The following is a 27,985-nucleotide window of genomic DNA, read 5'->3' on the forward strand; positions in this document are numbered from 1 at the left end:
AGAACCAGTGGTGTTGAGGGAAGAAGCCCAAGGTGCTCTGAAGGCATTGGCAAAAAACAAGTCTCCAGGAATTGATGAATACCAACAAAACATTGGAGGCAACACTGGAATAGCTCATTTGTATATGCCAAGTAATTTGGAAGAGAGCTACCTGGCCAACCAATTGGAAGAGATCCATAGAATTCCAGCCAAATGGCTGCTAGAAGTTGAAGTTGGATTCAGAACAGGGCATGGAATGAGAGATATCATTGCAATGTCAAATGGATCGTGGCTGAAAGTAGAACATACCAAAAGGATATTTACCTGTGTTTTATTGACAATGCAAAAACATTTGACTGTAGATCATAACAAATTATGCATAACATTGCAAAGAATGGGAATTCCGGAACACTTGTGTTCATGTGGAATCTGCACATAGACCAAAAGGCAGTCATTCAAACTGAACAAGGGGATACTCTGGTTTAAAATCATGAAGGGTATGCATTGGGATTGTATACTTTTCCCGTACTCATTCAATCTGTGAGTTGAGTAAATAATCCAAGAAGCTGGACTGTATGAAAAATAATGTAGTCTCAGGATGGGAGGAAGACTCATTAACAACCTGAGATATGCAGATGGTACAAACTTGCTTGCTGAAAGCAAAGAGGACTTGAAGCAATTACTGATGAAGATCAAAGACTACAGCCTTCAGTAGGGATTACACCTCAGTGTAACAAAAAGTCCTCACAACTGGACCAATAAGCAGCAGCATGATAAACAGAGAGAAATTGAAGTTGTCAGGGATTTCATTTTACTTGGATCCACAATCAATACCAATGGAAACAGCAGTCCAGAAACCCCGTGACGTATTGCATTGAGCAAATCTGCAAAAGACCTCTTTGATGTGTTAAAAAGCCACAAAGATGGCATTTTGAGTACTGAGGTGCTCCTGACTCAAGCCATGGTATTTTCAGTTGCCTCATATGCATACAAAAGCTGGACAATGAATAGGAAAGATTGAAGAAGAATTAATGCATTTAAAGTTTGGTGTTGGCAAAGAATACTAATAGACCATGGACTACCAGAAGGAACAAATTCTGTCTTGGAAGAAGTATAGCCAGAATGCTCCTTAGAAGTGAGGATTATGAGACTTCATCTCACATACTTGGACATGTTACCAGCAGGGATTAGTCTCTGGAGAAGAACATCATGCTTGGTAAAGTACAGGGTCATAGTAAAAGAGGAAGACCTTCAATGAGATGGATTGACTCAGTGGCTGCCACAATTGGCTCAAACACAGCAAAGATTATGAGGATGGTGCTAGCCAGGCAGTATTTTGTTCTGTTGTACATGGGGTTGCTATGAATTGGGACTGACTCAAGGACACCGGACAAAAACAACAACAGAAGTGTAGGGGAGGTGTTAATGGTTAAGTGCTTGACTACTAGTTGAAAGGTTGCTGGTTCAAGCCCTTCCAGAGACGCCTTGGAAGACAGCCTGGTGATCTGCTTCTGAAAGGTCAGAGTCCTGAAAACCCTACGAAGCCCCCTTCTACTCTGCGTATATGAAGTCACCATTAGTCAGAAGCAACTCAATACAGCTAACATCAACAGAAGTTTGAGCTTTATGCAATGCCTTCGGAAGAGTTTCTCCTTGGCTTGCAAGACTAGAACAACAACCAGTAGAAGGTAGCCTGTGATCAAGTTTAATTAGGAACTCTTAAGTATTCCCAAATGGAGCATGTTATTAAGAACTGAAATTTTCAAGGGAAGTAGCATTAGAGTAGGGTCTTTAAGGGATGAAAATGAGGTTGCTAGGTAAAGTGTATAAAAGATATAGTGGTGAAGCTGGGTAATCTAGAATCAAGAGGATGGTTTGGAGAAATACTTTAAAATGAGGAACTGAAGAGACCATAAAACCATCTTTGATTCCTTATTTTACAGATGATGACTTGAAGCTGATGGTACAAAGTGAATGTTGTAGGAGCTATGGTGGCATAGTGCCTAAGGCATCTGACTGCTAAACAGAAGGCTGGCGGTTCAAACCTACCAGCCACTCCTCGGAAGGAAGATGGGGCAATCTACTTCTGTAGTGATACTGTTTAGGTGCTAGTGTACCTTGTGAGAAACAAAGTGCATAATGGTAAGAGGAGTTTTTAGGAAGAGTTTAAATTAGGGACATAAACCCTGTGTTCATGTTGTGGTATTGCCTGAGAATCCAGTTGATGTGAATTGAGGAGATAATTCTACAAACTCACTACTTTGATTTAATGACTTCTGGTTATTCCACTCCATCCCACCCTATCCTCCTCGCTCTCCTTCCCTGCCTACGCATATCTTCTACACACAGGAATCCTATTCATTCACGCTTGCATGTTAATGCTAGGGAAGGATCAAGTATTTTCCTTCCCATATGAGTATTTGCATTTTAACTGGGACAGAACTTCAAGAGCAAAATGCCTCTAAAAGAAGTTTCAGACCTCAGTGGCTTCAAACTTCCTTGTGTCCCTAAAATCAGGATGTGCAGGTGGCATAGACTGGAAGGTGGTGGAGAGGACGTTGTGCTGGTGCAGTCTGAAGCTCCTGAATATCTAGCGCAATGGCTGGCACTTGGGTTTTCTGGTTGCTATTGAGGCAACTTGGACTTATGGCAACCCCATGCATCTCAGAGTAGAACTGTGCTCCACAGGGTTTTACATAGCTGTTTTTTCAGAAGTAGATTGCTAGACATTCCTGCCAAGGTACCTGAGTGGACTAGAACTTCCACACATTAGCAGCTGCATGTGTTAACTGTACCACACAGGAAGGGACAAGGAAAGTCCCTTCCTTTTTGGGAAAGTCAAAATTCACTGCTGTCAAGTCGGATCTGACTCATAGCGACTCCTCCTTGGGTTTTGGAGGCAGTATCACTAAGGAAGTAGATTGCCCAACGTTCCTTCCGGGGAGTGGCTGGTGGGTTTGAACCACCAGCCTTCTGGTTAGCAGTCAAATGCCTTAGGGACTACACCACCAGAGCTCCGAGGCACTTGGTAGGCACTCATTTTCTTAAATGAATAAATAAAACTTTTTGGTAGGTGAATGAATTGATGAATAAGGCCCAGAGACTCAGGATGTTGACAGGGGCAATTGAAAGGAAAGGTGGAAATAGACTTTTTAAATAAGGAAATAATATGACTTGATTACTATGTAGCCCTGAGACAGTAGGGGAAAGAGCATGAAGAAGAAGAAGAAGAAGGGGGAAAAAAAAAACACCTTAGCTACAGAATCCAGCTGGTTGTGAGTTCAGTTATAGACCAGAATCCTGGGGAGTGTACTGTGTTTCATCATTGGGACACACAGTTACCATTTTTAAGGATTTGAAGACCTTCTTTCACTTCAGCTGTTTACAAGTTATGTGAGTTGTCTTGTTTCCTGTTTCTTCTACTCAGTTCCCTTTGTGTGCCCAAAATGGGGCTCAGAATGAATTATTGTGCTCAGATTTCTTAAAAAGGTAACCAGAGAGTTTTTCATCCTTTCCTTAAAAAAGAAAAAAAAAAAAAGTCGGGTCATTTCTGACTTATAATGACCCCAGGTATGTCTGAATAGAACTGTACTCCATAGAGTTTTCCATGGCTGATTTTTCAAAGTAGGTTGCCAGGCTTTTCCTTTTGAGGTGCCTGGAGGTGGACTGGGACCTCCCACCTTTTGGTTAGCAGCTGAGCGTATTAACAGCTTACCTTATTCCCCTGTTGTTGTTATGTGCCATCAAGTCGGACCCGACTCATAGCGACCCCTCCATGGGTTTCCGAGGCAGAATCACTGCGGAAGTAGATTGCCCCTTATTCCCCTACTCCCACCTAAATTTCTCATTTTTAATTTTCTTTAGGACAACATTTATTTAAAAAGATATATAAGCCTTTGTTTTAGAAAGTTACACTTACAATGACTTTAACTTTTTGCCTAGCCTTTGCCTTGAATCTGCTGCCCTTGGTTAGTCAGAGATAACATGCTGTCTGCCTCCAGAAGGCTGTCCCCCTTTAACATGCTGGCCTGCTGGGATCTGTGTAAACACTTCTGCCTGCTGACTGGTAGTCTGTATTTATAAGGCACTTGGAAAACACCACAAGCTTCTGAGAGTGACCGTGAATAGCAAAGTGAATTTGGTTTAATGTGTCTTGGCTTGCTTGACCTCACCAGAATAAAAAATGTGGCTGTTTGATTGTGTTGGGAGTTTTAAAAAAAAAATTTCTAGAGACATTTATCTCTTTGGAAAAATCCTGGGATCGTTTTGGTAAAGATGTAAGTCCATGTTTAATGTCAGATAAAAATGAGAGATGTTTAACATAAAGCTTTAATCACAGATTAGGTTATTATGAGTTCTGAATTATGAGTCTGAATTTCTATTTTTTTCTCTTGCTGCCTTTTTTTTTTTTTTTTTCTAGACGATTGGCTGGAAACGACCTTTCTTTTATCCACCCAAAAGCCTTGTCTGGGTTGAAAGAACTCAAAGTTCTGTAAGTAATGCAATTTTAGAGTTTCACAGCTGGCTGTATATTTTCTTTCTGCATAGTCAACATGCCTGGAGCTAGGTTAAGCACAGTTTCTTTTAGTTCAGGATTAAAAGATTTAAGGAGTGGCCAGTGGTAGTGTGGGAGGCTGGAGGTTGATTTCTGCAACCTTGTGTCTCAATAACAAAAGTTAAAACCTTAAGTAACAGGCATTCTGACCTCCAGTGCATTACAGTTGAAAGTTAGTCTTTTTGTATATTTTATGCATTGAATCAAAACCATATTTAAACTTAACTAGAAAGGTTTGTTTCTACTTAATATATAGCTGTAAAAACTCTCTCCAGACTCACTGCAGTTGAGTCAGATTGGACTCTTAGCGACCCCTCCTTGGGTTTCCGAGGCAGTATCACTGCGGAAGTAGATTGCCCAACCTTCTTTCTGAGGAGTGGCTGGTGGGTTTGAACTGCCAGTCTTCTAGTTAGCAGTCAAATGCCTTAGGCACTACACCACCAGAGCTCTTTATATAGCTATAAGAAACTTGAATTGGCTGTCTTTAAAGGGAAAAAGGCTTACAAGGGCTCTAAATATTAAATCATTTTAGATCTAAAGGACATTGAAGTACCTATGATTTATATAGCTTTGAGAGATCAGGAAATAAATTCTTTATTATGGTCAGGAGCTTGGAGTGTGGCAGGTTGGGAGAAGGTAAACTGGCGGCCAGCCCCACTTCTGCCATTACCTTGTTGAGTGATAGATCCTCCACAAGTCAATAGACTTGTGTGGTTCAGTGAGCTACATGGTTGCTTTACCTCTTCCGTTTCATGTTACAGCAATTCATATGAACCAGACATTTTATTAATGTGCCTAGTAATGATGTTGGGAGCTCTGGTGGCATAGTGCCTAAAGCATTTGACTGCTAACCAGAAGGCTGGCAGTTCAAATCCACCAGCCACTCCTCGGAAGGAAGATGGGACAATCTACTTCTGTAGCTATACTGCCTCAGAAACCCAGAGAGGGGTCGCTATGACTTGAATCAACTCGATGGCAGTTCATTTGTTTTGGTTTTTGGTTTTTTTGAGTAATGATGTTAGACAAAAATGAAAAGAACTTCATTGTAATACCATTCTTCAGGCTCTAACTATTTGATGATTAAAGTTGTATTTCTATCCTGATCCCAGATGCACTGAGGAACAGCAAAATCAATAGGCTTTTCCTCTTTTCCATGTTTATGGACTCTACTTCATTCAATTTGAAAAGGCTTTAGGGATTCCAATGAGTTTGTTTGTTATTTCTCCCAATTAACATGTTATTACCTCACAATTAACATTATTTAATAAATGGGTGCAATGCAGGAAGCGTTCACTCCTTCTCTATCAAGAAATTTGAAAGAGAGTTAGTTACCTGGCCCCGGACTGGAAGAGAGCATATTCATGCCCATTTCAACAGAATATGGAAATTATTGAACAATATCATTAATATCATATGCAAATAAAATTTTGTTGAAGACAACTCAGAAATGATTGTATCAGGTCATGGACAGGGAACTGCCAGAAATTCAAGCTGAATTCAGAAGAGGACATAATTTGGATATCAGATGGATCTTGGCTGAAAGCAGAGAGTACCACAGAGATGTTTACCTGTGTTTTATTCACTATGCAAAGGCATTTAACCATGTGGGCCATAACAATATGGATAACATTGTGAAGAATGGGAATTCCAAAACAGTTGTACTCATGTGGAACCTGTGTATGGACCAAGAAGAGGCTGGCATTCAAACAAAACAAGGGGACACTGTGGTTTAAAATCAGGAAATTTATGCATCAGGATTGTATCCTTTCACCAGATCCTTATTCAACCTGTATGTTGTTGTTGTTGTTATGTGCCATTGAGTCAGACCCGACTCATAGCGACCCCTCCTTGGGTTTCCAAGGCAGTATCACTATGGAAGTAGATTGCCCAACCTTCCTTCCAAGATTCAACCTGTATACTGAGCAAATAATCTGAGAAGCTGGACTATATAAGAAGGCAGCATCAGGATTGGAGGAAGACTCATTAACAACCGTGATACACAAATGACACAATCTTGCTTGCTGAAAATGAAGAGGACTTGAAGCACTTACTGATAAAGATCAAAAACACAGCCTTCAGAATGGATTACACCCAAAAATAAAGAAAACAAAAATCCTTACAACTGGAGCAATAAGTAACATCATGATAAATGGAGAAATGTTTGAAATTGTCAAGGATTTCATTTTACTTGAATCTACAATCAGTGCCCATGGAGGCAGCAGTCAGGAAATCAAATGTCATATTGTATTGGGCAAATCTGATGCAAAGATTTTTTTAAAGTGTTCAGAAGTAAAGATGTTACTTTGAGAACTAAGGTGAGCCTAATCCAATCTATGGCATATTCAATATGCCTGTAAAGTCTGGATAATGAATAAGGTACACTGAAGAAGAATTGATGCATTTGAATTTTGGTGTTGATGAATAATATCAAATATACCATGGATTGCCAGAAGAATGAACAAATCTGTCTTGGAAGAAGTACAGCCAAATGCTCCTTAGAAGTAAATGTGGTGAGTTTATCTCATATATATTGGATACGTTATTAGGAGGGTCCAATCCCTGGAGAAGGACATCATGCTTGGTAAAGTAGAGGGTCAGCGAGAAAGAGGAAGACCCTCAACAGGATGGATTGTCACAGTGGGTACAACAGTGGACTCAAACATAACAATAATTGTGAGGATGATGTAGAACTGGCCAGTGTTTTGTTCTGTTGCACTTAGGGTTGCTGAGTTGGAGCCAAGTTGACAGCACCTAACAACAGAGCCCCTGGTAGTACAATGGTTAAGTGCTCAGCTGCTAACTGAATGGATGGCTGGTGGAAACTACCGGCGGCACCACAGGAGGAAGATGCGGCAGCATGCTTCTGTAAGAATTACAGCCTTGGAAACCCTACCTGCTCTGTCCTATAAGTCGCTATGGGTTGGAATAGACTCAACAGCAATGGGTTTAACAGAAGCTAGATCACTGGATGTTAGCTAGAGTGCCTTAACTTCCAGAAGTTAGACAACCATCAGAAACATGGGTTACCCACATTAGGAAATGGCTTGGTCAAATGGCCTAGGTTTCATATCTGGCATGATAACAAATGTGTGTTGCTTTTTTGCAGTTTGCTCGTCTTATGTGCTTTCTACTCCCTACCCTCTCTTTTAGCTATTGAAAGGATTTTATTTTTGTTTTAATGCTTTTGAAAGAAGTGGTACTAAATTTCTCTAAGAAATGGGTAACAATTGCTTGTTATGCACTAACCAAAAAATTTCCTTCTAGAACCCTCCAAAACAATCAGTTGAAAACAGTACCCAATGAAGCCATTCGAGGACTGAGTGCTTTGCAGTCTTTGTAAGTAATGTTTTGGTTTTCTGTATTTTTAAAATTTTTTAGGTATAATTGATACACAGTGAATTTCACATTTAAAGTGTACAGTTTGGTAAGTTTTGACATATGTATAAACTGTGATAGCATCACCACTATCAAGATAATAAATGTATCTGCCTTAGTTACCTTGTGTTGCCATAACAGAAATACCACAAGTGGGTGGCTTTTAAGAACAGAGATTAGAGATTGATTTCTCCAAGTTCTTGAGAGTAGAAGTCTAAATTCAGGTCAGAGCTCTACAGGACTCCTTTGTCTCTTTCAGCTGCTAAGAGCCGCCAGCAATCCTTGGCATTCCTGGATTGTAGATGTATCTCAGTGTGTCTCTGTCTTCATACAGCATCTTTCTCCTGTAGGTGTCTCTATTTGAGCTCATTTTACTCTTTTTATAACTCAGAAGTGATTAGGTTTAGAACCCATCCTCCTTGAGTATGACCTAATTAATAGTACAAAGAAAACCTTATTTCCAAGCAGAATCACATCCATAGATACAGAGGCTAGGACTTCAGTACATATTTTGAGGAGACCCAGTTCAATCCATAATAGTAACAATTATCACCAAAAGTTTCTTTACGCCAGTTTGTAATTTCTTTGTTCCTCATCCCCTGTGCCTATGCAGTCATGAGTCCACTTTCTGTCATAGATAAATCTTCATTTTATAATATTATATAGAAATAAATCATATGGTGTATATACTCTTTTTCTATCTAACTTCTTTGGGTTTTCTGTGTTCTTGAATCAGTTAAAGAGGACCACTCTGGCTGCTGTGTAAAGAACTGGAGTCCCAAGGAGGGGGAGTTATCCTCTCATCTAGGATAAAATAGGGACGGTAGGCTGTTGCTTTATGAGTGTCCTTTGGTGAGGGAGAATGAAAGGGTTCTGTTTACCCCTCTTGTCTCAGAGGGTGAGAGAGAGCAACTGAGTTTTCAATGCTGGGCAGACATCCATAAGGTTGTATGGGACTGGTGATCACCACCTCTTTGGAACCAGCGTTATATAGGGAAAGTTGTTTTAGTTTTTTGTGCCATAACTATGACAGAGGTTTCTGTTTTGGTTGGTAATAATTATTAGAACAAATCAAATATAATTCCTCATCTATGCATATTGAACATATATTGGGGATATAACTTAATCAGCTCTACTGCTTCCTTCCAGGTTTTTATTTTTGAAGAAAGGAATGTTGGAGGTCTGAACTTTAGCTTTTTACCATGTTCAGCTACTGATTTCAAAAGCTTTTTCAAGTAGCACTCCATTTTGCTTTTTTCCCATGTTTTTTCATACACACGCACACATAAATGCATATGTCCTTTTTCGAATACACAAATACATGTTTGTATATGTTTATAACCTGGAGGATGGGGATTGTTGCTTCTAAGGTTTGGGTATTCATATACTCTGCCCCACCACCACCACCCAGTAAGTGGGTTATCTAAGTAGTGATACCACAGAGGGATATGCAAATCTACAGATTTTGAAGAGACACTTTTTATATTCAATGCACTGGGTTTTGTTAATAACTGGATTGATCGACTCAGTGGCAGTGAATTTGATTTTTTTTGTTCTTGTTGTTAGGGCTAAAACTTCAGGACTTCCTACCCCCAGTATGTTGTTGTTGTTTGCCGTCGAGTCGGCCCCGACTCATAGCGACCCCTCCTTGGGTTTCCGAGGCAGTATCACTACGGAAGTAGGATTGCCCAACCTTCCTTCCGAGGAGTGGCTGGTGGGTTTGAACCGCCTGCCTTCTGGTTAGCAGTCAAGTGCCTTAGCCACTATGCTACCAGAGCTCCCAAAGAGATGGCCCATCTACCTGGCGGGGAGCGGCCGGTGGGTTTGAACCCGCAGCCTTGGGTGTGGCAGCTGACTGCCCGAGGCCCTGAGGCCATCCCCGGCGGCAATATATAGGGGGTCAAATTCCTCTCTGTTGTTAAGGTGCCCTCACATTGATGTCAACTCATACTGATCCCATGTGACAGAGTAGAACTACCTCATAAGGTTTTCTAGGGAGCCCTGGTTGTGCAGTGGTTAAGCACTTAGTTGCTAACTGAAAGGTCAGTGGTTTGAACCTGCCAGCCGCTCCACAGGAGAAAGATGAGGCAGTCTGCTTCCATAAAGATTACACCCTTGGAAACCCTATGGGGGCAGTTCAACTCTGTACTGTAGGATTACTATGAGTCATACGGCAGCAGGGTTTGTTGTTGTTGTTGTTGATTTTTGTTTGTTTAATTTTTGTGGATCAATCACCGGGTCATGTCTCCAATGAATCAGTTGATAGTTAGCCAGCTGAGTGCTAAACCCTTGCACCACCAGGGCTACTTCATCTATCTCTAGGGGTACTTTTTTTTTTTTTATTAGGATTTGGGTGAAGATTTACAGAGTAAATTCACTTTTCATACAGCAGTTCACATATACTTTGTCTCATGTCATTGACCAAAATTTACAATGCAGCAGCTCCCCTCCCACTTCCTCCCCACAGTCACCTCCTCCCAGTGTCCATCCCTTCATACTCTTCGAGAGGCCCATTGTCTGCCAACCCTGTATATGATCTTGGATACACTCTCCATTTAGACATACATAATTGTTTAGCTTGTTCACCCATCTATCCGTCCCTATACCCATGTTTGCTTTCATTGACAACTCAGTATTGTATTTACAAAGGGGTTCATATTTGTTGTTTGTACTGCCCATGTAACTCTCTCTGTCTTTCTCATCCTCAATGCTGCCATATTGGTCACTCACATTTGGTACATTGCCCTTCTCTTCACCCAAATCAATATTTATCTCTATCTATCTAACAGCATTCCCTCCCCTCCCCTCCCACCCCTGGTAACCAACAAAGAAAATGTCCTCCAATATATAAACCTTTCCTTAACTTTCACAATAACGGACTAATACAATATTTGTCCTTTTGTGACTGACTTATTTCGCTCAGCATAATGTCCTCCAAGTTCATCCACGTTATGCGGTGTTTTGCAGATTCTACATTATTCTTTAGCGTTGCATAGTATTCCATTGTGTGATTGTACCAAAGTTTGGTTATCCATTCCTTAGTTGTTGGACATCTAGGTTGTTTCCAAGTTTTGGCTATTGTAAATAGTGCTGCGATGAACATCGGCGTGCATATATCTGTTCTTGTTATGGCTCTCACTTCTTTAGGGTATATACCTAGTAATGGGATGGCTGGGTCAAATGGTATTTGTATTTCCAACTTTTGAAGGAATCGCCATACTGCTTTCCACAATGGTTGTACCATTTTACAGTCCCAACAGCAGTGTATGAGAGTCCCAATCTCTCCACAACCTCGCCAGCATTTGTTATTTTCTGTCTTGTTGAACTTTGCTACTAGTGCTGGAGCAAGATGGTATCTCATTGTTGTTTTGATTTGCATCTCTCTAATAGCTAATGATCGTGAGCATTTCTTCATATGTTTGTTGGCCGCTTGAATATCCTCCTTGGTGAAGTGTCTATTCATGTCTTCTGCCCATTTTTTAATTGGATTGTTTGTCTTTTTGTTATTGAGGTGTTGGAGTGTTCTATAAATTCTAGAGATAAGTCCCTTGTCAGATATGTTATTACCAAATATTTTTTCCCAATCTGTAGGTTCTCTTTTGACTCTTTTGGAGAATCTAGGGGTACTTTTAAAGAAAAAATTGAGGAACTAAACTAAACTGAATTAACACATGCAGTTATTGAACCAGAATTTTAAACAGCCTTTTGCATGTTTGTCAGAGTGAGTACATTGCTAGCTGTGATTGAGTTGATTCCGACTCATGGCAACTGTCAGGGTAGAATTTTGCTCCATTGGATTTTCAGTGGCTGATTTTTGAGAAGTAAATTGTGAAGCCTTTCTTCCAAGGCACCTCTTAGTAGCTTGGAACCTCCAGTCTTTGGTTATCAGACTTCAACTAGGAGAAGAGAACTTACCAAAATAAAGTGTTCCTCAAAATAAGGAACTTTGTTAGTTTCTGCTAGAATAATTGGTGAAAAATTACATTGTTCCCTGCTTTAATTCATGTGCTAAATATAGCAGGACTGGGACAGAGTTTCTCAGAGTGTGGCGGTTTGACTCCCAGCAGTAGAATCATCATTTCTAACATGGAGTTTCCTGGGGCTTATCCTAAGGAGCTCTGGTGGCATAGTGGATAAGGCGTTTGTCTGTTAACCAGGATGTCAGCAGGGAAACGCAGTGGGGTTCGCTATGAGCCAGTCAACTCGGTGGCAGTGAGTTTTTTGGAGGGCTTTTCCTACAAATTCTTATATTTTCTCTTTAAAGGTAGGCCCCAGGAAGTCGGATTTTTAAGAATCTACCCCTGAAAATTATCATGCAAAACCCAAGTTTTGAGAATAACCCTAAGAAAAAAACTTCAATGGAGATCACACTTACGTGTTCTGGGTTATAAAATTACATTTAACCACATCACATCCTCATATATTAACCTGTCTCAATTTTTGCTATCCTTTGAAATAACTGTAAATACAAAATTTTGTAGGACATGTGTGTGAGTTGGAAAACTTAAGTAAAAGTGAAACTGTTTATCTCATCTGTTTGCTAATATAAAACCGTTTTAACTGCATCAAAAGTCCACCACTAAACATTATAAATTATAGATTATCTTTTGATTTTGGATTAGATAGTAGGAATTGAATGTGAAAATAAATACATATACTAATAAAAAACATAATCATATGCTGTAAAAGTTAAACTTTAAAAATGTATTTAACATCATAAACAAGGAGTTTCTGGGTGTTGGCCATTTAATTTCTAGCTTAAATAGAAATTTAAAGTAGAACTATATGAAGTAATTCGTTTCCCTAAAATGCCAAGTTATGGAACATAAGGATCTTTTATTAGCCACTGGTGGCACAGTGGTTAAAGCATTCAGCTGCTAACAAAGTGTTGGGGGTTTGAGCCCATCAGCTATAATTCGGGAGAAAGATGTAACAATCAGCTTTGATAAAGATACACAGCTTTGGAAACCCTGTGGAACAGTTCTATTCTGTTCTGTAGGGTTGGTATGAGTCAGGATTGACTTGCTGGAAGTGGGTTTTATTTTTGTTTTTTTCTTTTTTCTGGCAAGTGGAGGCCAGGCAAGAGGCCAAAGGTGACAGGGAAGCAGGATGGAGAGAAGGAAGGGGGCCATGTGAGGCTGTGGGGCTGGGGTGGACATTGTACTTCCCTGCCCAGGGCAGGCAGTGGGAGGTGCAGGTGGAGGACAAAGTGCGGACCCCACCCAAAGCAGGCAGCAGGCAACACACGACCAGAACTACTACCCCAAACCTTCCCCTCCCCTACCCCCCAGCTCCACAGTGATGAGGAAGGTGTGGTGAGGAAGGGGGCCTACCATGTCATACCCATTCCCAGATGCATACCAGGATGGGCAGTGAGTGACTGGGAAGGTGACACCAGTGCCAAAGACGGGATGCATAATGCCAATTTCATGTAAGGACCTGGTCTTTGGAACCTAACCATGTCCCTAAGTGAGGAGTGACGGTACTCTATTCATCATTCATTGAGTGAGTTGCATAGTTTAAATTACCTCCAAAGTGGAAGAGAAGCTTAGAAAGAGAGGAGTCAAAGTATTTTTAAAAAAGGCACTGGGATGTTGTATGTATCAGAAACACAGTGAGCTGTGTGTCATGCCTGTTTCATTTAAAAAGGAAATGTTCATGGGTTTGTTAGCACAGTGGGTGTGCAGTGGTCAGGTTAGATACAATTGAAATTCAGTCCTGGTGTAAAACAGTCTTATCAGCACTTGAGTCAGTTTGAAAATCTGATCTTCAGACCTGAATTACAGGAAAGATTTCCTTGTGGTTTTGAAGTAGTGCTTGAAAGGAGCAAAGTTCATGAGGAGTTGAAATTGACCAGAAGTGGCTTAGTGTAGTTTGTGTATGCTTGGTGATGGCTACAAGGTATCTAAGGGAATTGTTGAATAATCCCAACAATTTCATATATTTATATATATATATATATATGTGTATATATATATAGAGAGAGAGAGAGAGAAAGAGAGAGAGAGAGAGAGCAAGCATACAATGTCCGGAAGTAGGATTGCCCAACCTTCCTTCCGAGGAGTGGCTGGTGGGTTTGAACCGCCAGCCTTCTGGTTAGCAGTCAAGTGCCTTAGGCACTATGCTACCAGGGCTTCTGATTACATATATAGTGAATATTAAAGAATCTTAAAGACTAGTTTTCCAAGTTTCCCACAGTGGAAACTGGTGACAAAATCTGTTTATAATACTATAATATTTGTGTTACTTTTTATTTAGGAGTATTGGGAAAAAGGGAGAGCTTTTGATTGCATAGAGTAGGACTTTTGAACAGATTTTCATGAGTTAATAACTGCATACAGAATAACTTTTATTTTTATTTAGAGCAAGAAATAAAAAAACCTTGAATCTGAGTAAGATGTAAAATAGGCTTTGATAATAGATAATAAAAGCGTATTTTAAAGACAAAAATAGTAAGGGAATTCGATTACTATATTGTTAACCTTTTAACAATAAAAGTGCACTTAAATAAAGTGATAATCTGGAGTTTAAATGGTGGAATACCTTAAGAAGTCCACATAATCTCGTGCAATATTTAACGCCATTTAGCATCTATGAAAACAATCAATTATAGTATCTTTTTGGCCTATTAATTAGGATACATATTAATAGAGTAGGTCATTGTAAAAAGCCACAGTACTGTCCCCAGTACTCTCTTCCTTACTTAGTCACCATAGCATTTTAGTATTTAATTTGTACTGTTTACCCTCAACTAATTGATGTTTCTTATTAATTGTCACCAAATCATTTTGTGTGTTGCCTCCCATGACTGGATTAATTTAGCGTTAATTCATATTGCTGGAAGGAAAATGATTTGGCAGTCTAGGCCAGCTATCCAAATCCATTAACCGCATGGATGACTGATTACCCTGGACCCTGATGATTCTCCTTAGTCACAGATTCCTTCACCTTCCTTTCAAGCCGTCCGCTAAGCTCCACTCCCATCCTCCATTATTAAATTTGATAAAAGAAACAAGTGGGTATATTTTATCCCTCTGGAGGGTAATCCTTTTCAACCCCAGGGAGGTACAGAAGAAGGAACAAGTATTTTCTATTCATTCTGTTGAACCCCTCTGGGTTTTTAAAAGAAAAGAGGAGGGGGGAAAGGATCTCTTCTCTGTGCGACATGGATCTCAGCATTAGTGCAAACTCTGCACTTAACGGGTGTGCCACCAACACTAGCATGTGAGTGGAGGCGTAAGGGTTAACCATTGGAGTCACCACAAATCCTTTTTCAGATGAAATAGCTTTTTATTTTCGATTCCGTTTTTCCAGAGTTGTTGTTTTTAATCTTGTACTTATGTGTCACTTGAAAATCGTGGCAGTTTTTTAGTACAGAGGAAATGAGTTTGTGTGGTATTATTTTGCGTAGAAGATAGTTTTTTTTTTTTTTTTTTAGCATACCTGATTATGTTGCTATAAATTAAGGCCATTCCTTTTTTCTGATCACATAGCACATAAAATTCTGCAGTCATGTAAATGATGTATACAGCACTGGATCTATGTTAGAAAAGTAGAATGGGGGTATTTTGTGTGTATGGGGGAACAACTGCTCATTATTTTGTTGGATATAACTGAATGTTATCACCAGTATAATAAAATAAGCAATTTAGAGTTTTATACATGTAGCATTGGGAAACTGGAGGACGTTTTCTATTTGTACTAGTTATAATCCTATCCCTTCCCTACATAATCTGGTCCCTGCTTTCATCTCTCTGTACCCTCCTTTCCCTTTCTCTGTGTTCTACTCTCACACCTTGGCTCTCCCCAAAAGGTTAGAGGTTTGAGTCCACCCAGAAGTCCTTAGGAAGAAAGGTGTGGTGACCTACTTTTGAAAAACCAGCCACTGAACAGCCCCTGGAGCGTGGTTCTCCTCTAACACAGTAAGGCTGCCATGAGTTAGGTACAGGTGACTCAAGGACAACTGCTTTGTTTCTTAAATCTGCTCTGGAAGTAGAATCTGTCTGGGATTAGCTGTAGTTAGGTAGGAGTTGGGGCCCAACACTTGCCTGGAGGGGATGGGGAAGATTATGTCTGGAACTGAAGTTCTACTAGCACTATGGGGCTGGAGGCAGTAAATATTTGAAATTACAAAAGCCACTCTAAAACTTAGAATTTCCTGAATTTGAAAGCTTTCAAACTCTTTTTCTTAAAAAAAAAATGCTGTCATTTTGACTTTTCACCAGTTCTTCATATTTCCTAATTTTAGCAAGAGGTCCAAGCCTGTGAGGTATGAGTTTTAAGTGGTAAAGATATATCAGCAGGGGATTTCTGAGGACAGTTATGATATGCCTGGCACGTACTGTCCCTCAGCATATTAATACTGGGTTGTCTCTCCATTGAAAAGCGATTATCTCAATGATTACACCTGGTTGTGCCAACAATAATGCTTAGGACTTAGTTTTCCAGAATTGCAGATGGTGACTTAATTTTAACTATGAGTAAGCCTATTAGTAAAGTGTCCTTAATTCTAAAGTTTTTGGAAAAGTTAAACTTTAAAGCCATAATAACATTGATCAGAGTACAAGTTTAATGTTTGCTATAGACAGTTCGACCTTTTCCTAAAAATTGTTAATTTTGGCAAACTTAGTTTTTGAAAGTACATACATAGCACTAAGAAAGAAAAGGTTGCTTTGCCATTACCTGAGAGCTATATTTTTAACTTGCCTGATGGTAGATAAGGATAGTTGAGAATGTATTGAAATGATTTATTGCTTAAGAAATTTTTGTAAATATTTTCTAAATTTTTCCTTACCCTTTGTTACTAAATCAGAGTGTCATTAAATATAATATCAAATATTAATTATAAAATTGGAAGTAAAATAGTTTATTTAGTTTTTCTGCATTTTTGTTAAGTATATTGTGAAACATAAATTCAATCCTGAGCTTTGTGAAAGTTCTTCTCCTTTTTTAATATATCCTTCTGTTATAAAGTTATTTACTAATTAAGTTTACTTGAAGGATTCAGACTTGGATAAAATCCCTTTGTTATGAAGGGAAGAACTGACTTTCGTATATGGTTTTAGAAAAGTTATTACATTTTATTAAAACTTCCAGTGAAATTAAAGAAACAAGGATGACAGGCCTGGTAATTACTGTGATTCCTTTTTGTTTTGAAAGTTCTGAGAAATTACGCGCCTGGAGTTGACTCATTCCACTAGAATTTCTTACTGAACATGGTTGTTTCTGTTTCTGTGTCAGGCGTTTAGATGCCAACCACATTACCTCAGTCCCTGAGGACAGTTTTGAGGGGCTTGTTCAGTTGCGTCATCTGTGGCTGGATGACAACAGCTTGACAGAGGTGCCTGTCCATCCCCTCAGCAATCTTCCAACTCTTCAGGCTTTGACCTTGGCTCTCAACAAAATCTCAAGCATCCCCGATTTTGCTTTTACCAACCTTTCAAGTCTGGTGGTTCTGTAAGTATCCAACACTGTTAGTACTTGTGTTTATTTGGGGGAGAAAATAGGCTTATTGTGACAATTATTATGAAAGCATTTCATTGCTCACTCTTCTGAATTGTTAGTGTTTAGGGGAATTGCTGTTTACAAAGATTAAATATGCTGACTTTTAAAATACAAAATAGGACAATATAAAAACTAATGTCTGATAATAATTTGTGAATCTCCCTAAAATAAATGACCGTTTGTCGTCATGAAATGAAGTTAGATCGTTCAGCAAACACTTGTATCACTTCTATTGTTCGCCAGAAATATATTCCATGTTAAAAGAAATAAAATCATTTTGAGATGCTCATAGAAAATATGTTTCGGGGTAGTTCATATTTTCACCAATTTTTCTATTCAAAGAATATATGATCCTCTGTATTTTGGATCTTTCATAATGTGAACTAATGAAATGCTTTTTCTTTTAAAATCCCTAACTAACTCCTAATGGTGTAAACTGGCTCTCTTCCTTCATGTCATTCCTCACTTCCATAGGAGAGCTCATCAAAGTTTTCCTTCATAGAATTAAGAACTAGTCATAAATTTTATTTTGATATGGGTAGATCAAAACTATTCTTCAATGTGTATTCTATGTTTAGTGAACTCTTGTCTGTGTAATGTATATGAAGAAATAACTGTCCAGTGCTATTTACTTTCTGTAGTTAAATGTTGAGATGTTTAGCTACACCATTGCTTTAATTCATACCAATTCAGATATATAAAACAATGGTAGTACTTGCTGTTGTGAGATATAAAGGTCATTTTATGCTTTTTCCTTAGGCACCTTCATAACAATAAAATTAAAAGCCTCGGTCAACACTGTTTTGATGGACTAGATAACCTGGAGACCTTGTAAGCATCTTCATATTTTGGGTAGTCAGATTATGATGTTGACAGTGAAGTTTGTTTTTCACTGCTGACAAAGGAAAAAAAAAATTGGTCTAGAATTCAGCTCACTATTAATTTACTTTAATACCTAACATAGTCTTGCCATCAAATATACAGTTAGAAATTGTCATCTACATTGATGGTTAAAATGGTCAAATTTGAACTTGTTTGTTTCAAAGATGCATGTTAAAAGCAGCTTAATATATGAAGATTTAATGTATCATATTTTTAGAACATTGAAGCTTATAAAATGAGTTCTGATAAAATTCCACATTGATCTTTCTTCAAAGAGACATAATAATTGTTTTTTGTTTTGTTATTTTCCCCATGATCTCAATTGCCTTGTTAATTGGTAACTCAGTTTGAATACTGTATTTTCTTTCATATGCTTAAATGCAACCAACTAAAGTTTTCCATTTTTGTTTATGATGTGTTTGTTGTTGACACTAACTAGTGTTTGGGATTTCTGGCTGTTTTAGTTGTACATTGCACTACAGTATCAGTAACAAACATTGTGCAACCGTGTGTACAACTGAGTAGTATGATCTTTATTTTTGTTATTTCTGTTTACATCAGTTGCCTTTATTCAAACATCTATAATATTTGTTATTGTGTTATAGTAAGTGAGTCATAAATGTCCCAATTTACTCAGATAGGTATTTTGTTTAACTGAATTTTCTGGTTAACTGTCAGTTAATGAAAACACTTAAATTCTTTTAGGACTCTCTTAATCCATTTTCCTGTGTAGGTAATTAAAGGACAGTGAATATCAATGAATATTTGAAAGTTGATGCTCTTGAGGAAAGTAGTTCCGTACTCATTTCAACTTTCCTAAGTGTGTAAATGCCAGTATAATAGATAGAAGATTAAGTGGGTCACTTAATCATAGGCCAGGTATAACATTACAATTATAGTAAAATTAAACCTCTTCTCCCCAGTTAAACTTTTCATTTGCTACTTTTCTTTCTATATAGAAAAGGAAAACAAAGTAGGTCCTGAAGGAGCTGAGCTTTTTAATTTTAAGTTTCATTCATTTTGAAGTCAACCATGCTAATCATCATATGCCAGCATGGTCTTTAGGTTAAGATAAATAAAAATTTAAACACTCAGAATTAAAACTCATTGATAAAGTTCAGTACTACTCACTCTTTCCAAACAATTATAATATTTTTAGCAATCTGTTACCTGCATGAAGGCAGTGGTTGTTTCGTTCTCCATGGACCTTCTCCTTGTTCATACTCATGTTAGGTCATAATACTGATGGTAGGGCTTGGGTCATCTGCATCTTTGTCAGGACTTCAGAAAGCTACTCTAAACACTAATTGGAAACCTGAGTTTCATGGTATCTTCATTTGTAAATGGATATTCAATAAATTATATTTTGCAAATTTCCTGAGAAATGCCATTCAGATGATTTAACTATTGCGTCACTAATACATGATTCTGAGATTTCTTTGAACTTGTAAAATTGTTGATCTTAAAACATTATAGAAGTATCTTTTATTACTATTCTGAGGAAAAGTAATTCAATGAAATTCCATAGGCTTTTGGTGGTAATACAGTTGGTAAAGAAAGATAACCAGTAGGAGGATATGATTTTTTTTTTTTTTAAAGTAAATTATACTGAAATGCTTTCTAAGTGGTGATCAATTCACTCCTCCCTCTTTTTTCCCCCTAGGGACTTGAATTACAATAACTTGGGGGAATTTCCTGAGGCTATTAAAGCCCTTCCTAGCCTAAAAGAGCTGTGAGTATTGCTTACTTCTCTTTGTGCCTTAATGTCCCTATAACTTAGCCTTTGATGTAGCTACCATGATATTTTAGAACATCTTTATTCCATTATATATATCAATAATACACACATACAAATGTACACATAATCATACTGGATTGTGTTAGCTGGCATGGACAATTCTGAGCATACAGCATTATGTATGGCTAAATATTGCTGTCAGAAAAAGATGTAATATATGGTCTTCTGCATTTAAAGAGCTGTAGTCTTAGTCCATTGGCAAGACCAACCACATAAGGAAAGATGGCTTGCAGGGAGAAAAAAGTGCTGTGTGAATAGGATTAAGAAATTATCTCCGAAAATGAGCTCAGTAAGGCTTGGGATCATGGGAAGAGGCATCACTAAAGAGGAAGAATTTGGGCTTCAATAAATAAAAAAAAAACTTGAATAAATGGAAAGACATGAGGGAGAATTTTGGATGATAGGATTTGTCATGAGCAGAGGTAAGAAAGTAGATGGTGTGACAGGGATCATGTGTGGTGAGTTGGCAGCTGATATCCTAAGACATATTGCTTAAAGACTGAATGCAGGCACAGTGAGATTTAGGAGTAGGACACTTCATTCCCTGTAGTCTAAAGATCTCCTTCCATGAAATAGCAGATAAATGAAGGCTCTGATAGCTAACTAAGGTAAGCAGGGGGTTTAAATAGAATTAAGTATGGTCCAGAAAAAGATGAATGGATATTAAAAATTCATGTTCCTCACATTTAAAAAAATTTTCCTGTAGTTACTACCAGTGTGTTTTTACATAATACTTAGCAGCAGTAGATACTTGGATTTTAACTAATTTCACAAGGAGATAGGTATTTCAAAATATTTTTGTCTTATCTTTTTAGAGGATTTCATAGTAATTCTATTTCTGTTATCCCTGATGGAGCCTTTGGTGGTAATCCACTTTTAAGAACTATGTAAGTATTTTTGAAAGTTTCTTTTAATATATAATCATCTAAAGCTATGTCGCTCTAGTGCCAGGCATCAGGTTGGAGAATGAAAATTCAGGCTTTTAGATATATGAACTTTGTGAACAGAGATTTAATACTGGATTTCTTGTGAACACATGGGAAATTTGTGCTTTTTTGGTTTTTTTTACAGACATTTGTATGATAATCCTTTATCTTTTTTGGGGAACTCAGCATTTTACAATTTATCTGATCTGCATTCCATGTAAGTACTATGAAAATTTAAAAGCAAACCTGCAAATTTAAATAATCATTTTAATGGGAGAACAAGGATTTATTACTGTACTCTAGAAAACAGAATCTTTTTTTCTTTGTACTAAATCCAAAGGTTGCCTCTGAAATTTATCATGATACTGGTTTATGTGAACACTTGGCCAAATTATCAAACTTTCACACACATTCAAGAGATGAAAATGAATTTTAGTTTTAGTTACAGTATTGCTCTGATTTTAAACTATATGTGAGATAAAAATGAAAATGTTATTCTTTAAGAAAACTTTATCTTCAGTTGATTTTTTTTCCCCCAATTTCTTAAAGAGTCATTCGGGGTGCAAGCATGGTACAGTGGTTCCCCAATCTGACCGGAACTGTCCACCTGGAGAGTCTGTAAGTGTGGGCCTTTGAAGAGGGACTGTGAAAGACGACACTGCTGGCCTACATTGTGCCAGTGCTTTTCAGTGGTGACATGAGTTTATACTTGTTCTTCCAGTTTCCCTTACATGTGCACCTTCGTTAATCTCATGCATGGAGATGGAGATACAGAGGTAGCAGTTAGTCAGCCACCTCCGGTAGATGACAACCTAGTATGTGGGGGTGACATCTGAAAATGTCACTGAGAGTATAGGATGGTAAGTGCCAAATGAACTAAGTGATTTAGGAAGTCAGAAGTTGAAGTGATCGCTATAGGTGCCAGAAGGTTTTTGGAGGAGGTACAGTGTTTTAGAATTGAACACCATCAGGTTTCCCAGAGCTGGGTATTTTATTTAGAAAGTCAGGATTCAGTAAAAATGAAAATACCATAAGTATACTCAGGAATGGCCTACAGATGATCAAATATAGCTAGAAATTGCATGTTTATACTGAGATGGTGCATGGTATGTAGAAATTTGGAAAATTGTTTGGGGTTAGATTTTCATACAACAAACCTGAACATTTGGTTATGGCAGAGTTTCCCAGTGGGTGGCCTATATGTAGATTATAGGTGCACCCAAGATTTTGATTACTACCTCAGCTCTCCAGATAGCTAGGTTGTACCTGAGGCAGCTAGGGTCATCAACCAAGATATGCTATGTAAGTATTACAATTTCTACAGTGCCAAGATGTAAGAAAACAGAGTTGGGTAGCACTAAGGAGTTAAGGAGTTTATCTGACTTTTAAGGCAGTTTAGAAGTGTTGGGAATGTTTGAGCAGGTCATGTGAGGAAGAAAAGGAAAAAAAGGCTAGAAGTGGGTCAAATGATGAGAAGATCATGGGAATAGTCTACTTGGTCAGATGAACATAGGTAACCATGAGCATTCTGAGGCTTCAGTCCATCTCTGGAGTTGCTCCAGAGCTCCCAGCATGCTGTGCTTGGGATTCTTCCATGACTTTCTGCACAAAGCAAAACCCAAACCCACTGCCGTCAAGTTGTTTCCCACTCATAGCGGCTCCCATTGGGTTTCTGAGGTGCTAAATCATTACAGAAGTAGATTGCCCAGTCTTGTTTCCACAGAGTGGCTGGTGGGTTTGAACCACCAACCTCTGCACGGTAGCAGTAAAAAGGACAGAAAGGGTAAGACAAGAACAGGAATTGCGATTTGAGCACAGATGGGAACATAGGTAAGAGGAGAATAAGAGAAAATTTTTAAATGTTCAGCCAGGTTAACTGGAAGAAAAAAAATAAATAAATAAATAGAGTTTGTGGACAGGATGCTACACTCATTTCAAATGATTTAAGTGAGAGGTGGTAACAGAATTTGTAGATAATTGAGGTAGTCTGTGGCTGTGAATTCGTGTTTTTCTGTGGGAGCATGTGGGAAATCCAGCCCATTGTTTGGACAATAATGCTATCTTATTTCACATGTTTTTCTGTATTACTGTGAAGATCATATCTGAATGGAGGGTTAAATCACCTCCCCACATGCCTAACTTTAGGGAATAATGAGGCAATTGGGTGCATAAACTCTAGTCCATGTGAAACTATGTAAGCATTTATTTTTCAACATCAGAACAACAATTTGTTGACCTTCTTGACTTGAATCATTTCTCAGATGAACAATGTTTTCTACAGGACGTTGACAGGTACTAAGATAAGCAGAATACCCAACGACTTGTGCCAAGAACAAAAGATGCTCAGGACTTTGTGAGTTGGCTGCTGCTTCGTTTCTCCTCATACTATTCCTTTATGTGTTTCACACGTTTAGCTTTATGTTCAATGAACTATTTTCATAGGGTACTTTAACTTATAATAATTAGTTGTTTCTGTCTAGAAATGAGTAGGAGTTTTAGTAATCTACAGGATATGTAATATGTGTTTGAATTTGATTTTAGGGTTATGTATAAATCACACATCTTGTGGCATTACTTTGAACAGAGTAAACCAACCTAGGCTCTTACTTAATTTTTTTTTCCCTTAGTCTGATTCTTGTCTTTATTCTCACTTTTCCAGGGGCCTTAGTTACCCAGAATTTGCTCTTTCATTCATAACCTAAGCAGAGGCCAAATCTTTCTTGGATTAGGAACCAACTAATCATGTAGTTTTCCAAAAACTTGAAGCTGACGTAGAAATTATAAATAAATAACCAGAAAACCCAAACTCGCTGCAGTCAAGTGGGATCCAACTCATAGCAATCCCTCTTTGGGTTTCTGAGGTGGTATCACTATGGAAGTAGATTGCTTCATGTTCCTTCTGAGGACTGGCTGGTGGATTTGAACCTCCGGCCTTCTGGTTAGCAGTGAAATGCCTTAGGCACTATGCCACCAGAGCTCCTCAAATAAATAGGGTATGTAAAAATGTCACAAGAATAAACAACTTACTAAATTGTTAATAAGTTTTCAGTGGAGGGATATTGTGACAAAATAAGTGATTAATTGATTAAGCAAGTAATTAAATGCTGTGGTAGAGTACCGAACCTAAACATGATGATTGCAATGGGGTTAACTGAGTGTTAACTAGTTTTAATATTTGATTTCATTGAAACACTTACAAACAATGTGAACGTGATACCCTGCCTCTTACAGCTTTATCGTTTCTGCCCTTGATATGTGTATGCATGTGCAAAAATGGCAAGGAGGCCCCATGTTCTGACCTCCTCTAATCTCACAAGAGGAAGACAGCAGTAACCCAAGGCCTATTACTGCTAGGCCAAACATGCTGCCTCCCTCCAGCCCTTTCACCAACCGTTCCTCCCAAAGCACCCACCACCTCTCTCCTGGGTTCGATAATTCACTGCAGTGGCCACACAGAACTCACAGATTACAGGGTTTATTAGGGAAGCACCAGTCTACAACTCAAGTTCAGGAAGAACGCTCAGTCTCTCTCCCAGCCCACCGTCCCTCAGCCAAGAGTCTCTCCCAGTCTCTTTCTGGGGTGCGTGTCTCTTGCGTCTCTTTCCCAGCAACGCATGTCTCAGGAGCCCGTGTCTCTTTCAGCAGCAAGTCTTCCTCGACCAGCAGTCCGAGAGAGTTCTGCCTCCAGGAGGTCTCCTTTAGAGCCCAGCAGGGTGGTCAAACTAGCCAATTATGGCATCAGAACTCTAAGCACCTGAGAGAGAGTGGGCACCTCCCAGAACATTGTTTTGTGCCACTCCCAACAGAAATACTCCAGGTGGACACCTTCAGCAATCAGGAGCTCCTCAGTTGCTCATAGCAAATTCCACCTTGGAGTTTACAAAGACTTATGGGTAGAAAAGCCACACAAAGTAATTTACTACACTGCAGCATGTTATTTATGTGAGTGCGCTATTTGTGGGGGGTTGGGGACTGGGTGGGTACAGTACTTCTGGCACAAATAATGTTTCAAAATACAATTTTTTTAAAAAAATATATGCCTCTACCACTTAAATATAATTTTTATATATTTTATATGTTGATGTTATATATTTTAACATGTTTTAATATATTTTTATATTATCCAAACCAAACCCACTGCCATCAAGTCGATTCTGACTCATAACAACCTACATTGGGTTTCCAAGTCAGTAAATCTTTATGAAAGTAGATCATCCCATCTTCCTTCCGTGGAGCGCTAATGGGCTTGAACTGCCAACCTTCTGGTTAGCAGTCAAATACTTTATGCACTGCACCAGAGCTCCTTCATATTGTCTATACTCAACATTACATACTGGACACTTACAAATACTAAGCCTGTTGTATCACTGAGGTGCTCCACAAGCTAAGGCTTCAGAAAAAATAGCTGCTTTTCTTGTTGAGTCATATCTTGTTATCACTGATTTTAGCACTGCTTTCATTGCTTCCAAGTACAGCTCTTTTGATGTTAGTATTCTGATAACATAAAATTAATTTGCTGATTTCCCATTGTTTTAAGGGACTTGTCTTACAACAATATAAAAGACCTTCCCAGTTTTAATGGATGCTATGCTCTGGAAGAAATGTAAGTTGGTCTTTGACTTTTTTTTTTTTTTTTTACTGTAGTGTGTTGTTTATTGAGAGTTCCTTTTTTAAATAAATGACTTTAATATTAAGAAATTAGAAGTTCATGTAATCACATATTTCTCTGAATAAAATGTCAGATTGTACTGGGTGTGTTCATGTAACCAGAATTTATTGTTGTTGTTGTTATGTGCCGTCGAGTCGGCCCCGACTCATATCGACCCCTCCTTGGGTTGCCAAGACAGTATCACTATGGAAGTAGATTGCCTAACCTTCCTTCTGAGGAGTGGCTGATGGGTTTGAACCACTAGCCTTCTGGTTAGCAATCAAGTGCCTTAGGCACTATGCTTCCAGAGCTCCTAACCAGAATTAGACACCTCTATATCAGGCATTCTGTGAGATGCTATGGTGGTGGGGGTGGAGTGGTTGTGGAGGTTGGTGTGTACAACAAACAAAAACTTGTCCTAACTATTGAAGGAAAGCAGACGTGGATACTAGTAGCCACATGTGTACGTATGTCAGTCTGCTATGATGGAAGACAGTGTAAAGGTGGGAGGCATTTAATTCTCCATTTTTTTTTTTTTAATTAATTGTAGTTTGAGTGAAAGTTTACAGAGCAAATTAGTTTTCCATTCAACAATTTGTACACATTTTGTTTCATGACAGTGGTTATAATCCCCTCAGTATAACAGCATTCTTCCCACTTCCTCCCTGGGTTATTATCTGTTTCCATTCATCCTTCTTACCTACCCTTTACTGCCTTCAGAGATTTGTTTTTGGTCAAAGGTTTTGGTTTCATATGGTTGATTGTACTGAGGAGTACATTCCTTATTTGGTTGATAGTTGATCCCTAGGGGTTGGTTCAGTTCTAGGCCTGAAGGGTGTCTAAGGGCCACAGCTTCAGGGGTTCTACTAGTCTCTATCAGACCAGTAAGTCTGGTCCTTTTTATGTTTTTGAATTTTGTTGTACAGTTTTTTTTCCCTCCCTCTCTGTCCAGGACTCTCTGTTGTGATTCTGATAAGAGCCGTCAGTAGTGGCAGCCAGGCACCATCTAGTTTTCTTTCCAGGTAGTGGAGGTTGTGGTTCACATGGTCCATTAGCCCCTTGGACTAATTGTTTCCTTGAGTCTCTGATTTTCTTCACTCTTCTGCTCTCGATGAGGAGAGAACATTAGTTGCATCTTAGATGGTCACTCGTAAGCTTTAAAGACCCCAGTCGCTACTCACTGAAAATTCTCCCTTCTTCCTATGATGGGAGCTCTGGTAGCATAGTGCCTAAGGCATTTGACTGCTAACCAGAAGGCTGGTGGTTCAAACCCACCAGCCACTCCTCGGAAGGAAGATTTTCATGGTTGTGTTTCCTGGATCTTTTCTCACTCTCTGATCACTCTCACTTCTGAGGTTGTGTGATAAGGAATTTAGATGGTGTGCCAGTTAGCTCTCAGTATAATTTGTGATGAAATACCATCCAGTCTCTTTCATTTTAGAGATGAGTAAACTACGATTATCTTTACTTTTTTTTTTCCTAAATTTTTATTTATTTTGTAGTTTTTGAGATCAAAACAGCAAAACAGACACCAGTTCAACAATTTGTACCTGTGCAGTTTGGTGACATTGATTACGTTCTGCAAGTTGTTTAACCATTCTCATGCTCCTTTTTTGAGTTGTTCCTCTCTCATTATCATAAACTCACTATCACTAAGGTTCCCAGGTAATCTTTCAAGTTGCTGTTATCATGTTGATCCCATGTAGATAGTTCTAAAAAGAGCAGTAATGCTCAAGGTGGACATTTCTTCACTAGTTAAGATAAACTACTGTTTGGTTTTAAGATGATTTCAGCTGATATTTTTGGTTTAAGGCTTAAGGCTTATCTCAGCCCAGTAGTTTCAGGGATTCATCCTCCCTCCATGACTCCAGAAAGTCTGGAGTCTATGAGAATTTGAAATTCTGTTCTGCATTTTCCCCTTTAATCAGAATTCTTCTGTGGCATCTTTCATCAAAATGTCTAGGAATGGTAGCCAGGCACTATCCAGTTCTGGTCTCATGACAAAAGAGGCAGTTGTTCATGGCAGCATTAGCCACACATGCCATGCCCTCCTCCTGTTCCTGACTCTCCTTCTTCATCTGTTGCTCCAGGTGAATAAAGACCAATTGTGCCTTGTAAGCTTTTAAGACCTCAAGTACCACACAGCAAACCAGGAGATAGAACAGAAGTACGCATGTTATTAGGTCAATTAACTGGGATATCCCATGAGACCATGACCCTAAACATCCAAACAGCCTCAGAACCTCCTCCTCTTTTTTTGGGAGGGGGTTGTTTTTGTAAATATATCTATTACACAACTTTTGGCAGTTCGACTGTTT

The 27,985-nt window shown here is 38.7% G+C and overlaps 1 protein-coding gene across 1 annotated transcript in view; it reads left to right on the forward strand.

Moving 5' to 3' along the window:
• The window catches only part of LGR4 (leucine rich repeat containing G protein-coupled receptor 4), a 159,274-nt gene that overhangs the window by 121,941 nt on the left and 9,348 nt on the right, over positions 1 to 27,985 (forward strand). Inside the window, exons 3-12 of the mRNA XM_007951958.2 lie at positions 4,400 to 4,471; positions 7,799 to 7,870; positions 17,150 to 17,365; positions 18,173 to 18,244; positions 19,959 to 20,027; positions 20,909 to 20,980; positions 21,165 to 21,236; positions 21,569 to 21,637; positions 23,301 to 23,372; positions 25,557 to 25,622. Of these exons, the coding sequence (XP_007950149.1) occupies positions 4,400 to 4,471; positions 7,799 to 7,870; positions 17,150 to 17,365; positions 18,173 to 18,244; positions 19,959 to 20,027; positions 20,909 to 20,980; positions 21,165 to 21,236; positions 21,569 to 21,637; positions 23,301 to 23,372; positions 25,557 to 25,622 (852 nt within the window). The remainder of the gene's footprint in view (positions 1 to 4,399; positions 4,472 to 7,798; positions 7,871 to 17,149; positions 17,366 to 18,172; positions 18,245 to 19,958; positions 20,028 to 20,908; positions 20,981 to 21,164; positions 21,237 to 21,568; positions 21,638 to 23,300; positions 23,373 to 25,556; positions 25,623 to 27,985) is intronic.

This window comes from Orycteropus afer, unplaced genomic scaffold, assembly GCF_000298275.1.
Source record: "Orycteropus afer afer isolate SDZICR_OR568_19922 unplaced genomic scaffold, OryAfe1.0 scaffold00321, whole genome shotgun sequence".
Lineage (NCBI taxonomy): Eukaryota > Metazoa > Chordata > Mammalia > Tubulidentata > Orycteropodidae > Orycteropus > Orycteropus afer.